Source organism: Anomaloglossus baeobatrachus, chromosome 2 (genome assembly GCF_048569485.1).
Source record: "Anomaloglossus baeobatrachus isolate aAnoBae1 chromosome 2, aAnoBae1.hap1, whole genome shotgun sequence".
NCBI classification, from domain to species: Eukaryota; Metazoa; Chordata; class Amphibia; order Anura; family Aromobatidae; genus Anomaloglossus; species Anomaloglossus baeobatrachus.
Window position 1 is genome coordinate 662,769,631 of NC_134354.1, and position 15,400 is coordinate 662,785,030.

A 15,400-nucleotide genomic window follows, 5' to 3' on the forward strand; every position below is an offset into this window, starting at 1 on the left:
TCAGCTCTAACTGGAAGGTTTAATATGATGTAGACCATTTCTATTTCAGCCAGGAGGGATAACCGAGACACAGGACCACGCAGACATTACACATATAAATTGTTAGGAGAGCAGACAGTTCCTGTTTCAGTCTAGCACAATGCTGAGTGCAAAGCGCTCCTACTAACTTCTAAAAGCATCTTCGAATATATTCACTTAGTTTTTTTTCCTTTCAAAGATTAGGGCTGAAAAATTCACATATAAAAACCTTGTGAAAAAAAACCCACTAAGTTTTTCTTTTTTTTCTTTTAATTCTTCTTACAAGCAGCTATTCCTTAAAGGCAACGGTCAGGTGCAATATGTACCCAGAACCACGAGCAGTTCTGGGTGTATATTGCCAATCACTGCCTAACCGTCCCTGTATACACTAGCATAGATAAAGAGATCTTTAGTAAAAGTATTTCTAAAGATCTTTTATCTTATGCTAATGAGTGCAGGGACTAGTTTCAAAGGAGTTATATCCCCCGACTAGTCTGCCCAGTTAGCATGCCTACAGGGGCGTACTAACATGCTATTCAATGCAGCATCACCAGCGTTGACGCGCGTACCTGTGTTCCCTGTGACCGCTCTTCTGATTGCTGGGAACTTACGGTCATGCGCAGTATGAAGCCGGGTGTACACGTCCCGGCTTCAGAGAGGTCTAGTACGCATGACTGGAAGTTCCGGGGACTCAAAAGCGCAATCACAGTGAACATAGGTTTGCGCGTCACCGCTGGTGATGCTGCATTGAGTAGCATGTTAGTATGCCCCTGTAGGCGTGCTAACATGCTAAGAGGGTGGACTAGTCAGGGGATATAACACCCTTGGGACTAGTCCCTGCTCATTAGCATAAGATAAAAGATCTTTAGAAATACTTTTTCTAAAGATTTCTTAATCTATTCTAGTGTATACAGGGACAGTTAGGCAGGGATTAGCAATATGTACCCAGAACTGCTCGTGGTTTTGAGTGTATATTGCACCTGACAGGTTCCCTTTAAGAATTGATATGCTGCTATTTTTCCAAGTTGCAACAGCCGTGGAAAATAAACGACACCATGTGAAATATATTTTTGGTTTCCCATTGAAATCAATAGGAAGCTTATTTAGTGTTTTTAAAGGGATTTTGATGTGGATTTTGGAGCGGCTCCACGCCTGTGTCAAAATCCGACAACTCAATTTGAAGGTACTCTAACCCTCGTCATAGATGGTTGTTTAGGTCAAATAGCCAGAAAAGCTGCTATGTGGGCAGCGAGCAATTATGGCATAGCACATGCAGACAATCTGTCTCTACCTGACATTAGATTTTCCGTTAGTCTTAAGGCCGCTTTACACGCAACGAGATGACGTTCGGGTCACGGAATTCGTGACGCATATCCGGCCTCTGTAGCAACGTCGTTGCGTGTGACATGTATGAGCGACCTCTAACAATGCAAAGTACTTACCAAATCGTTGATTGTTGACACGTCGTCCATTTCCCAAATATCGTTGCTGGTGCTGGACGCAGGTTGTTTGTCGTTCCTGAGGCAGCACACATCGCTATGTGTGACACCCCGGGAATGAAGAACACCGTACCTGCGTCCTCCGGCAACGAGGTGGGCGTGACTTTCATGCGGCTGCTCTCCGCCCCTCTGCTTCTATTGGACGCCTGCCGTGTGACGTCGCTGTGACGCCGCACAAAGCCGCCCCCTTGGAAAAGAGTTTGTTCGCCGGCCACAGCGACGTCGCTAGGAAGGTATGTGTGACGGCTCCTAGCGATATTGTGCGCCACGGGCAGCGATTTGCCCGTGACGCACAAACGACGGGGCGGGTGCGAACGCTAGCAACGTCGCAGCGTGTAAAGCCCCCTTTAGGCTCCTTTCACATTGCGGTAAAGTGGCTCCGTTGGGGCATACATCCAAAATCCCGACCCGCCCCCGACAAAACGTGTTTCGGACATATGCACCGACAGGGCCATTGAGTAGAATGGAGCAGATAGTGCAAGCGTATGCTCTGTCTTGCACCATTTTCGGGGGTATACGCTTTTTGCATGCGGACACCTGAACGTAGTCTGCTCTGTCTGCTCCATTATACTCCATGGCCCTGTCGGCGCATACGTCCGAAACACGTTTTGTGGGGGGAGGGGCAGGATTTCGAACGTATGCCCCGATGGAGCCACTGAAACGCAATGTGAAAGGAGCCTTAGCGAGTCTGTGAAGGGATGTGTGTATAAAGTGTTGGGTGCCTGGGCTCTTTACCAGCTGATTAGGGAGTACAGAGATGACAGATAAGTATAGAGCAGGATTTCTAAAGTTAAAGGGTTGTCCAGGATTTGAAAAAATGTCTGCATTGTTTCAATAACAGCACCACACCGGCTCACAGGTTGTTTGTAGCATTGCCTTCATAGATAAGAATTGCGGAAAATCACACACAACCTATGGACCAATATGCAGCTGTTTCTGGAAGAAAGGAGACGTTTTGTTCTCCGATTCTACACAAACCTTTAATAGACTCACATTTCAAACATCCATGGGTTTCACTTCTGATCTTTAATGTTACTGTTTCAGAGTAACGGTCTTATTTATGATTTAAAGCACTGGTATATACGTCATTCCTGAGGGTGACCCTTAGCTGCTTAAATTTTCTACAGGGATCTTAATAATGATTTGTGTATTGTATACGCTATCCCATTAATTGTATAACCATTGTTGTTCTTTCTGTTCTAGCATCCTCTTCTGGCCGACCCAGTCCATCTCCCTTACCAAAATCTCCTGTCCCGAGCTTGCCCCAGAGCAATGTTGCAGAAGGAAGCAATGAGCTGCCATGTTCTCTGACCAATGCTGGGGATAGTTTCTCATTTTTGGGACAAGAGCATGTTATGCCATTTCCTGCTACCCCTACCCTGTTAAACTTAGCAATGCTTGGGTCATTGCCGCTTTCCCTCAGCTTAAATCAACACCATCAGCTTCTGAACCAAGGTTTGCTCAATTTACTTTCCTCCTCTTTGTTGGGTAGTGCGGAACTTGGCCTTTTGGGACTCCAAAACCCACCTATGGCATTGCCTTCTGCTATGGGTGACCCTGACGCCAGTGCTGTGCAGGCCTTGTTAATGGCATCGATACTACAAAATCCTCTTTTACCACTTGGGGGACTTGGGCTACCACAGCTTGATCTTCCACCACAAAACCAACAGCAAAGTACCCTCTTGTCATCCCTTGCACCTTTGTTGGACTCTTTGCCTACTTCACAGAATGACGCAACTGAGAAACATGAGACACCACTTACCTTGCCTGAGACGTTTCCAGAAAACGCCCTTCAACCCTTGCTATTCCCACCAGTCTCTGCCTCTCCCGCCCTCATAGCTTTGAATTCGGCACTACTGGCTGCCAGTCTTGGGGCTGTAGACTCCTCTGCTTGCCCTGGACAGGTAAGATGAAGCTCTTATTTTTCCTTTATCACATCCTGAATGTTTTTTGCAATATAAATGGTATTCTATCTTCATCCAGAGATCACATATGACTTTTAAGATCACAATTTAAAGGGATATTCTCAAGTTTTAAAGGGAACCTGTCATCAGAAATTTTGCACTAAACCTAAAAGAATTCCCCCTTTGCAGCTCCTGGGCTGCATTCTAGCAAGGTTCCTGTTGTTCTTGTGCCCCCTTTGAGACCAAAATAAAGACTTTATAAAGTGGTACCTTTTTGTATTCAGATCTTGATAATGGTACACGGGGGCGGGCTCTCTGGTGTCCATTAGTCTGCCTCCCTGTCGCTTTAGGCCGTCCCCCATTGCGCAATTTCAAACTAGGTGACGTGAGGTAAGCTGGCCAGCGCTTGCGCAGAACGGTGGAGGCGGTGAAAGCGCGAGCACGAGATTATGGGCGGGTACTTGCTGATGAAAATCACAGCGCCGCCCATAATCTCGCGCATGCGCAACACGTCACCAGTGGTCACACTGTGCACATTGCACAGTCCTGCGAGAGTGGCACGGCGCATGCGCGAGATTATGGGCGGCGCTGTGATTTTCATCAACAAGTACCCGCCCATAATCTCGTGCTCGCGCTTTCACCTCCACCGTTCTGCGCAAGCACTGGCCAGCTTACCTCACGTCACCTCTTTGAAATTGCGCGATGGGGGACGGCCTAAAGCGACAGGGGGGCAGACTAACGGACACCAGAGAGCCCACCCCCGTGTACCATTATCAAGATCTAAATACAAAAAGGTACCACTTTATAAAGTCTTTATTTTGGTCAGAAAGGGGGCACAAGAACAACAGGAACATTGCTAGAATGCAGCCCAGGAGCTGCAAAGGGTGAATCTTTTAGGTTTAGTGCAAAATTTCTGATGACAGGTTCCCTTTAAAGTTTTTTTTTCTTATCCAAAGGATAGGGGGTAACCCAGGACCCCAGTGCTGAAAAGCAACAATGCTAACCACTGAGCGACTTCCCCAGGTTTTGCATTTTACGACAGCTTTGCCACTTTTTGAAAAACTTAGCAATGATGGGGTTTTGGCCTCTTTCCCTCAGAGTGAAATGACATAATCAGCAATTGTAGCGTGTCAAGACATAGCCTAGCACAGTCCTAAAGATTTACTATTATTTACAGCATATCACAAAAGTGAGTACACCTCCCACATTTTTGTAAATATTTTATGACATCTTTTCATGGGACAACACTGAAGATATGACACTTTGATACAATGTTAAGTAGTCAGTGTACAGCTTGTATAACTGTGTAAAATGGTGCCCTCTATATAACTCAATACACAGCAATTAATGTCTTATCCGCTGGCAACAAAAATGAGTGCACCAGTAAGTAAAAATGAATAAATTGTGTCCAAAGTGTGGCTCTTGGGTATGAATGAGCTTCACGGGAGTTGCTGGCATCCTCTTCCATCCTCCATGACGACATCATGTTGCTGGTGGATGTTATACACCTTGTGCTACACCTATTTGCGGAAACTGCACAGGTGCTCAATAGGATTTAGGTCTAGGACCTTTACCCTCAGGTTTTTTTTTTTTTAGCAAGGCAGTGGTCATCTTGGAGGTGAGTTTGGGGTCATTATCATGTTGAAATACAGCCCAGTTTCTGAAGGGGGGGATTGTGCTTTGCTTCAGTATACCATAGTACATGTTGGCATTTATAGTTCCCTTAATGAACTGTAGCTCCCCACAGCCGGTAGCACTTGTGCAGCCCCAAACTATGACACTCCCACCACCATGCTTGACTGTAGGCAAGACAACTTGTCTTTGTACTCCTTACCTGGTTGCCGTCACACAGGCTTTACACTATCTGAACCAAATAAGTTTATCTTTATCTCATTACACCTCAGGACATGGTTCTACTAATCCATGTCATTAGTCTGCTTGTCTTCAGCAATCTGTTTTTATGCTTTCTTGTGCATCATCTTTAGAAGAGGCTTCCTTCTGTGATGACAGCCATGCAGACCAATGTGATGCAGTGTGCAGCATATGGTCTGAGCACTGACAGGCTTACCCCCCACCCCTTTAACCTCTTCATCAATGCTGGCAGTACTCATACGTATATTTTGAAAATGCAACCTCTGGATATGACGCTGAGCACATGCACTCAACTTCTTTGGTCGACCATGGCGAGTGGAACTTTTATTAAACAACTGTATGGTCTTGGCCACCATGGTGCAGCTCAATTTCACGGTGTTGGCAATCGCCTTATAGTCTTGGCCATCTTTAGGTAGAGGAATAATTCTTTTTTTCAGATTCTCAGATCCTAATTTGCCATGAGGTGCCATGTTGAACTTCCAGTGACCAGTATGAGAGGTTGTGTGAGCGATAACAGCAAATGTAACACCCCTGTTCCCCATTCACACCTGAGACCTTGCAACATTAATAAGTCACAAGACACTGAAGAGGGAAAATGGCTAATTGGGCGCAATTTTAGCCATTTTCACTTAAGGGTGTACTCACTGTTGTTGCCAGCGGTTTAGACAATAATGGCTGTGTGAGTTATTTAGAGGGGACACAAAATGTACACAATTATACAAGCTGCACACTGACTACTTTACATTGTATCAAAGTGTCATATCTTCAGTGTGGTCCCATGAAAAAATATAATTAAAATATTTACATAAATGTGAGGGGTGTACTCACTTTTGAAATATAGTGTATACCAGAAAGTCACCTAAATTATAGCAGTAATATAATCATAAGACATGCGTAGAGATTTTCTGCTATGATTTATGCCACTTTCTATCTCCAAAATTATGCACCAAATCTGTTACTAAGCAAGTACCTCTTAAAAATTTTAGCACATTTTCAGCAGACTCTTGATCAAGACTGAATTTTCTTTGTCGCTCCATTGGGAGACCCAGACAATTGGGTGTATAGCTTATGCCTCCGGAGGTCACACAAAGCATTACACTTAAAAGTGTAAACCCCTCCCCTCTGCCTATACACCCGCCCGTGCATCACGGGCTCCTCAGTTTTATTGCTTTGTGGAAGGAGGCTCACATCCACGCAAGCTCCACATTTTAGTCAGCAGCAGCTGCTGACTATATCGGATGGAAGAAAAGTGGGCCCATACAGGGCCCCCAGCATGCTCCCTTCTCACCCCACTCAGGTCAGCGGTGCTGTTAAGGTTGAGGTACCCATTGTGGGTACATAGGCAGGAGCCACATGCTGTTTTCCTTCCCCATCCCTTAGGGGCTCTGGGTGAAGTGGGATCCTGACCGGTCACCAGGCGCTGGGACCGCGCTCCCTCCGCAGCCCCTGGGGGAATCTGCTGGACAGGAGCCGGGTATCATCAGGGACAAGGCCCTGCGACTCTGAGGTACTCTGTGTCCCCTTAAGGACGGCGCATAGTGCGCCTGGGTAATGGACACTGCAGCAGCTGCTGGGTGTGTTAGTGCGCCGGGACTACCGCGCTGGCCGCGCTTGTTTGCCGGCCGCGCTTATAACTTTAGTCCCCGGCTTTTGCGGCCTAGTGCCGCATATTCCCGCCCCCGGGCCTGCCAGTCAGGGGTAAGGGCGGGACGCTGCACTGGACGTCAGCGCTGAGGGCAGGAGCATACTTTGTATCCTCCTCCCCCCTCACTGAGCACCGTGGGGCACCAGATTCCCGCACTTTTACAGGCACGCCCACGGCCCCCTCCTCCTCTCTGAATGCCGGCAGCCATTGCTACAAGACGCTGGAGAACTTCAGAGGGGAGACAACTGAGCTCCACAGCTCTGGGAGGCCCAGGCAGGGATCTGGTGGTCACACAACCGCTGGGAGCGGTCGGTAAGCCGCACCTGTTACTAGGTGCTGGTCCCCCTGGGTGCCGAATTGTATATTTATATGCTTATAGTGTATACATTTACTTTGTACGGCCTCACTGTTAGCGTTTGGCTATATACCCTCACTGATTATTCTAAGAGGAGAAACAGCATGTCGTCTGCAAAAAGCAAGGGTACCAAAGCACAGGCTTACTTTGCAACCTGTACCTCATGTGCGGCAATGCTTCCTGCAGGTTCCACCTACCCTCATTGTGTGCAATGCTCGGCCCCCGTGACACTCACTCAGCCGGAGTCTCAGCCACTGGTGGGACCCCCGGCCCAGGTGGAACCTCCGGCCCCCACTGTCCAGGTGACAGGGACAGAGTTTGCAGTATTTGCTGACAAACTTTCTGAGTCTATGGATAGATGGTCTGCTAAGATACTGGAAGCTTTGCAGTCCAGACCTGTAACACAGGCCCCGGGCACTGTTGATTCATTGCCCCCATGCCCCCCTCGGTCGGAGCAGCAAAGAGCTCCTGGGTCAACTCATAGGTCCCAAGGGGAGGACTCCGACACGGACCGCAGTCCCAGACCGACGAAGCGGGCTCGCTGGGAGCGTCCCTCGACTTCATCACACTGTTCAGGGTCTCATCATGAGGACTCTCTGGAGGATGAAGCAGATGCAGCAGATCAGGACTCTGATCCTGACGCCGCGCTCAACCTTGATACGCCTGAAGGGGACGCCATAGTTAACGACCTTATAGCGTCAATCAATCAGGTATTAGATCTTTCTCCTCCACCCCTTCCGATTGAGGAGTCAGCTTCTCAGCAGGAGAAATTTCATTTTAGGTTTCCCAAACGTACACGGAGTGCGTTTCTTGATCACTCCGACTTCAAAGACGCAGTCCAGAAGCACCGAGCTTTTCCGGATAAGCGCTTTACTAAGCGACTTCATGACACACGTTATCCCTTCCCCCCTGACGTAGTCAAGGGTTGGGCCCAGTGTCCCAAGGTGGATCCTCCAGTCTCTAGACTGGCGGCCAGATCCATAGTTGCAGTGGCAGATGGTGCATCACTAAAGGATGCCACTGACAGGCAGATAGAGCTCCTGATGAAATCCATCTATGAGGCTATCGGCGCGTCCTTTGCTCCGGCATTTGCTGCCGTATGGGCACTACAAGCTATCTCAGCTTGTCAGTCTGAGATTAATGCACTCACACGAGCCGCGACTCCGCAGGTTGTGTCATTAACCTCTCAGGCGTCGGCGTTTGCGTCCTACGCCATGAATGCGGTACTAGACTCTGCGAGCCGTACAGCGGTAGCATCCGCCAATTCAGTGGCAGTCCGCAGGGCCATGTGGCTACGTGAATGGAAGGCAGACTCTGCTTCCAAGAAATTTTTAACCGGTTTGCCCTTTTCTGGCGACCGCCTGTTTGGCGAGCAATTGGATGAAATCATTAAACAATCCAAGGGTAAGGACTCGTCCTTACCCCAGTCCAAACCTAACAGACCTCAACAACGGAAGGTACAATCGAGGTTTCGGTCCTTTCGGCCCTCAGGCAGGTCTCAATTCTCCTCGTCCAACAGGCCTCAAAAGGATCAGAGGAACTCTGATTCATGGCGGTCTAAGGCACGTCCTAAAAAGACCGCCGGAGGAACCGCTCCCAAAGCGGCCTCCTCATGACTTGCGGACTCCCCAAACCGCATCCTCGGTCGGTGGCAGGCTCTCCCGCTTTTGCGACGCCTGGTTCCCACATGTCCAAGACCGATGGGTGAGAGACATTCTGTCTCACGGTTACAGGATAGAGTTCAATTCTCGTCCTCCGATTCGTTTCTTCAGAACATCTCCGCCCCCCGAGCGAGCCGATGCTCTTCTGCAGGCGGTGAACTCTCTGAAGGCAGAAGGAGTAGTTATCCCCGTTCCCCTTCAGCAATGGGGTCACGGTTTTTACTCCAACTTGTTTGTCGTACCAAAAAAGGACGGATCTTTCCGTCCCGTCCTGGACCTCAAACTGCTCAACAAACACGTGAAAACCAGACGATTCCGGATGGAATCTCTCCGCTCCGTCATCGCCTCGATGTCCCAAGGAGACTTCCTAGCATCAATAGACATCAGGGATGCTTATCTCCACGTGCCGATTGCACCAGAGCATCAGCGCTTCCTGCGTTTCGCCATCGGGAACGAACACCTTCAGTTCGTGGCATTGCCTTTCGGCCTGGCAACAGCCCCACGGGTCTTCACCAAGGTCATGGCAACAGTGGTTGCAGTCCTACACTCTCAGGGACACTCAGTGATCCCTTGGACGATCTTCTTGTCAAGTCCCCCTCTCGGGTGGCATGCCAACACAGCCTGAACATTGCTCTGGAGACACTCCAGAGGTTCGGGTGGATCATCAATTTCCCAAAGTCAAAACTGACACCGACACAATCGCTGACATATCTCGGGATGGAGTTTCACACTCTCCCAGCGATAGTGAAACTTCCGCTGGACAAACAACGATCACTACAGACAGGGGTGCGATCTCTCCTCCGAGCCCAGTCGCACCCCTTGAGACGCCTCATGCACTTCCTAGGGAAGATGGTGGCAGCAATGGAGGCAGTTCCATTTGCACAGTTTCATCTGCGTCCTCTTCAATGGGACATTCTCCGCAAATGGGACAGGAAATCGACGTCCCTCGACAGGAACGTCTCCCTTTCTCTATCGTTTCATTGGGGGACACAGGACCATAGTTTTTAGCTTAGTGTCGTAGGAGGCTGATGTGGGCCGTCTCGGCCCCCCTCAGCCATGTATGTTTTTGCGCTTTTTTATTTTATTTCGGCGCCGCTCATCGCTCTCATACCTGTCGTCTTCTTCTCTGCAGGTATTCGCTTCACTCATTCTCCGCAGCCCCGTGGGTACCGCTCCCCAGGGTCGCAGGGGCTTGAGACCCTGGGGAGCGGTACCCACGGGGCTGCGGAGAATGAGTGAAGCGAATACCTGCAGAGAAGAAGACGACAGGTATGAGAGCGATGAGCGGCGCCGAAATAAAATAAAAAAGCGCAAAAACATACATGGCTGAGGGGGGCCGAGACGGCCCACATCAGCCTCCTACGACACTAAGCTAAAAACTATGGTCCTGTGTCCCCCAATGAAGACTCAGAGAAAGAGATTTTACGGTGAGTACACAAAAATCCTACTTTCTCGGGCAGCCAAGGCATCCCTTCAGTGGTGGCTTCTTCCCACTTCTTTGTCGAAGGGGAAATCCTTCCTGCCCCCATCCTGGGCTGTGGTCACGACGGACGCGAGTCTGTCAGGGTGGGGAGCGGTCTTCCTCCACCACAGAGCTCAGGGTACCTGGACTCAGCGAGAGTCCTCCCTTCAGATCAATATTCTGGAGATAAGGGCAGTGTATCTAGCCCTGAAGGCGTTCCAGCCGTGGCTGGAAGGCAGGCAGATCCGAATTCAGTCGGACAACGCCACGGCGGTGGCATACATCAACCACCAAGGCGGCACGCGCAGTCGGCAAGCCTTCCAGGAAGTTCGGCGGATTCTGCTGTGGGTGGAAGCCACAGCCTCCACCATCTCCGCAGTACACATCCCGGGCGTGGAAAACTGGGAAGCGGACTTTCTCAGTCGCCAGGGCATGGACGCAGGGGAATGGTCTCTTCACCCGGACGTGTTTCAAGAGATCTGTTGCCGCTGGGGGAAGCCGGACGTCGACCTAATGGCGTCCCGGCACAACAACAAGGTCCCGGCATTCATGGCACGGTCTCAAGATCACAGAGCTCTGGCGGCAGACGCCTTAGTTCAGGATTGGTCGCAGTTTCAACTGCCTTATGTCTTTCCTCCTTTGGCACTGCTGCCCAGAGTGTTACGCAAGATCAGGTCCGACTGCCGCCGCGCCCTCCTCGTCGCCCCAGACTGGCCAAGGAGGTCGTGGTACCCGGATCTGTGGCATCTCACGGTGGGTCAACCGTGGGCACTACCAGACCGACCAGACTTGCTGTCTCAAGGGCCATTTTTCCATCTGAATTCTGCGGCCCTCAACCTGACTGTGTGGCCATTGAGTCCTGGATCCTAGCGTCTTCAGGGTTATCTCAAGAGGTCATTGCCACTATGAGACAGGCCAGGAAACCAACGTCAGCCAAGATCTACCACAGGACGTGGAGGATCTTCTTATCCTGGTGCTCTGATCAGGGTTTTAGTCCATGGCCATTTGCCTTGCCCACTTTTCTGTCTTTCCTTCAATCCGGAATGGAAAAGGGGCTGTCTCTCGGCTCTCTTAAGGGACAAGTCTCGGCGCTCTCTGTATTTTTTCAAAAGCGTCTAGCAAGGCTTCCGCAAGTACGCATGTTCCTGCAGGGGGTTTGCCACATAGTCCCCCCTTACAAGCGCCCGCTAGAACCCTGGGATCTGAACAGGGTGCTAATGGCTCTTCAGAAACCACCTTTCGAGCCAATGAGAGATATTTCTCTTTCTCGCCTCTCGCAGAAGGTGGTCTTCCTAGTGGCAGTCACATCACTTAGCAGAGTGTCTGAGCTAGCTGCACTGTCATGCAAAGCTCCCTTCCTGGTCTTTCACCAGGACAAGGTGGTTCTGCGTCCGGTTCCGGAATTTCTCCCGAAGGTGGTATCCCCTTTTCATCTCAATCAGGATATCTCCTTACCTTCTTTTCTTCGGCGCTCTATTGGGAGACCCAGACGATTGGGTGTATAGCACTGCCTCCGGAGGCCACACAAAGCAATTACACTAAAAAGTGTAAGGCCCCTCCCCTTCTGGCTATACACCCTCAGTGGGATCACTGGCTCACCAGTTTTCTGCTTTGTGCGAAGGAGGTCAGACATCCACGCATAGCTCCACTGTTTAGTCAGCAGTAGCTGCTGACTATATCGGATGGAAGAAAAGAGGGCCCATATGGGGCCCCCAGCATGCTCCCTTCTTACCCCACTTGTGGTTTGTAAGGTTGAGGTACCCATTGCGGGTACGGAGGCTGGAGCCCACATGCTGTTTTCCTTCCCCATCCCCCGGAGGGGCTCTGAGGAAGTGGGATCTTACCGGCCACCAAGCCCTGAGGCCGGGCTCCATCCACAGACCCATAGAACCTGCTGGATGTGGAGCGGGAGTGCCGTTCAGGGACAAGGCCCTGCAACTTTCAGGTACTCTGTGTCCCCGTATGGCATGGCGGCAATGGGCCACGCGCACCCCAGGCTTGCTGGGTGTGCTAGTGCGCCGGGGACTGTAGCGCTGTGCGCTGGGCTTATAGTCCCCGCAGATTACTGGGGGACTTTATGTGTGTGGATCGCCGCGCCGACCGCCCCTGGAGCGACGGCGCAGCTGCGACTTGTAGTGCGCCGGGGTCGCGCCGACCGCGCTTTTACGGCGGCGGCGCTTCTAACTTTAGTCCCCGGCTTTCTGCGGCCTAGCTCCGCTTCGTTAACGCCCCCCACCCTGTCAATCAGGGTAGGGGAGAGACGTTATTCAATCGGCAGCGCCGAGGGCTGGGGCACGATTTACATGCTCCAGCCCTCTCACTGAGCACAGTAGGACACAGGCTTCGCGCTTTTTCTCTGTGCACGCCCTAGGCCCGCCCCCAGGCTTGCAGCTCCCCAGGACGCCGGCAGCCATTATACACATGCAGTCTGGCTGGAGAACGCACGCAGGCTCTGGGGGACCCAGGCTAGGGGTTTCTGGCGACCACACACCCGCGCTCAGCGGGCGGTAAGCAGCACATACGTGCAGCCCCACTAGTGCCACAGTGTTATATTTTTCGCTGTACATAGACACTGCTGTGTCTAGATATATTTAATACTGCACTGTAAGGTCGCTTCTTGGCTGTACACCCTATATTGCTTTGAGGAGACAACAGCATGTCATCCGCAAAACGCAAGGGTGCCAAGGCACGGGCTGTATACACTACTTGTACAGCATGTGGGGCTAATCTACCAGCAGGCTCCAACGACTCTCATTGTGTGCAATGTTCAGTCCCAGTGGCACTTCGTCAGCCAGAGCCTACTGTGGTTGTAGCCCAGGCAGAGACGCCTGTGAACCCTGCCCCGGTGACGGGGACAGAATTTGCAGTCTTTGCTGATAAAATGTCTGTGACTATGACGAAAATCCTGGAAACCTTGCAGTCCAGGCCAGTTGCTCAGACCATGGACACTACTGTCCCTATGTTCCCCGGTCCCCCTCAGTTGGAACTAATCCGTACTTCAAGGGGGTCCCAGGCATCACAGGCTGAGGGCTCTGACTCCGATGACAGTCCCAGTCCGCCTAAGCGAGCTCGCTGGGAGAGACCCTCCACGTCATCACGTGGATCAGGGTCTCAGCGAGAAGGGTCCCTATATGAGGGTTCAGAGGTGGGTGATCAGGAGTCTTGTCCTGACGCCGCACTCAATTTGGATACGCCAGATGGTGACGCCATGGTAAATGACCTTATAGCGGCCATCAATAGGCTGTTGGATATTTCTCCCCCAGCCCCTTCTGCAGAGGAGGCAGCTGCACAGCAGGAGAAATTCCATTTCCTGTATCCCAAGCGTAAACTGAGTACTTTTCTGGACCACTCTGACTTCAGAGAATCCATCCAGAAACATAATACTTATCCGGACAAGCGTTTTTCTAAACGCCTTAAGGATACACGGTATCCTTTTCCCCCTGACGTGGTCAAACGCTGGACCCAGTGTCCAAAAGTGGACCCTCCAATATCCAGGCTTGCAACTAGATCCATAGTTGCAGTGGAGGATGGGGCTTCACTTAAAGATGCCAATGACAGACAGATGGACCTTTGGTTGAAATCTGTCTATGAAGCTATCGGCGCGTCGTTTGCTCCAGCATTCGCGGCCGTGTGGGCGCTCCAAGCCATTTCAGCTGGTCTGGCACAGGTGGACTCTCTCATACGTCCAGCAGTGCCGCAAGTGGCGTCCCTAACTACGCAAATGTCTGCGTTTGCGACCTACGCTATCAATGCGGTACTGGACTCTACGAGCCGTACCTCAATGGCGTCTGCCAACTCTGTAGTTTTGCGCAGAGCCTTGTGGTTAAAGGAATGGAAAGCAGATTCTGCTTCTAAAAAATGTTTAACCAGCTTGCCATTATCTGGAGACAGACTGTTTGGTGAGCAATTGGCGGAAATCATCAAACAGTCCAAAGGTAAGGACTCCTCCTTACCCCAGCCCAGATCAAGCAAACCTCCACAGGTCAAAGACCGGTGGGTAACAGACATTTTGTCTCACGGGTACAGGATAGAGTTCAGTTCTCGTCCTCCGCCTCGGTTCTTCAGAACTTCCCCACATCCCGACCGAGCAGATGCCCTTCTGCAGGCGGTGAATTCTCTAAGAGCAGAAGGAGTGGTGGTCCCTGTTCCTCTTCAGGAACGAGGTCAAGGTTTTTACTCCAATCTCTTTGTGGTGCCAAAAAAGGACGGCTCATTCCGTCCTGTTCTGGACCTAAAACTGCTCAACAAGCATGTGAACGCCAGGCGGTTCCGGATGGAATCCCTCCGCTCAGTCATTGCCTCAATGTCTCAAGGAGATTTCCTAGCATCAATAGACATCAAGGATGCTTATCTCCACGTGCCGATTGCTACAGAGCACCAACGCTTTCTACGCTTCGTGATAGGAGACTACCATCTTCAGTTCGTAGCTCTGCCATTTGGTCTAGCGACAGCCCCACGGGTGTTCACCAAGATCATGGCGGCAGTGGTAGCAGTCTTGCACTCTCAGGGACACTCTGTGATCCCTTACTTGGACGATCTACTGGTCAAGGCACCCTCTCAAGAGGCATGCCAAATCAGCTTGACTGTTGCACTGGAGACTCTCCAGACGTTCGGGTGGATCATCAACTTCTCAAAGTCAAATCTGTCACTGACCCAATCACTAACGTATCTTGGCATAGAGTTTCATACTCTCTCAGCGATAGTGAAGCTTCCGCTGGACAAGCAGAGGTCACTACAGACTGGGGTGCAGGCTCTCCTTCAAAGTCAGTCGCACTCCTTAAGACGCCTCATGCACTTCCTCGGGAAGATGGTGGCGGCAATGGAAGCGGTTCCGTTTGCGCAGTTTCATCTGCGCCCACTTCAATGGGACATTCTCCGCCAATGGGACGGGAAGTCAACATCCCTGGACAGGAAAGTCTCCCTTTCCCAGACGGCCAAGGACTCTCTGCAGTGGTGGCTTCTTCCCACCTCATTATCACAGGGA

General features: G+C 50.8%; 1 protein-coding gene across 1 annotated transcript in view; it reads left to right on the plus strand.

Annotated features, from left to right (window-relative positions):
• Positions 1-15,400, plus strand: part of MBD6 (methyl-CpG binding domain protein 6) — a 123,646-nt gene that overhangs the window by 53,546 nt on the left and 54,700 nt on the right. The window contains exon 7 of the mRNA XM_075337078.1: positions 2,721-3,421. Coding sequence (XP_075193193.1) covers positions 2,721-3,421 — 701 coding nt within the window. The remainder of the gene's footprint in view (positions 1-2,720; positions 3,422-15,400) is intronic.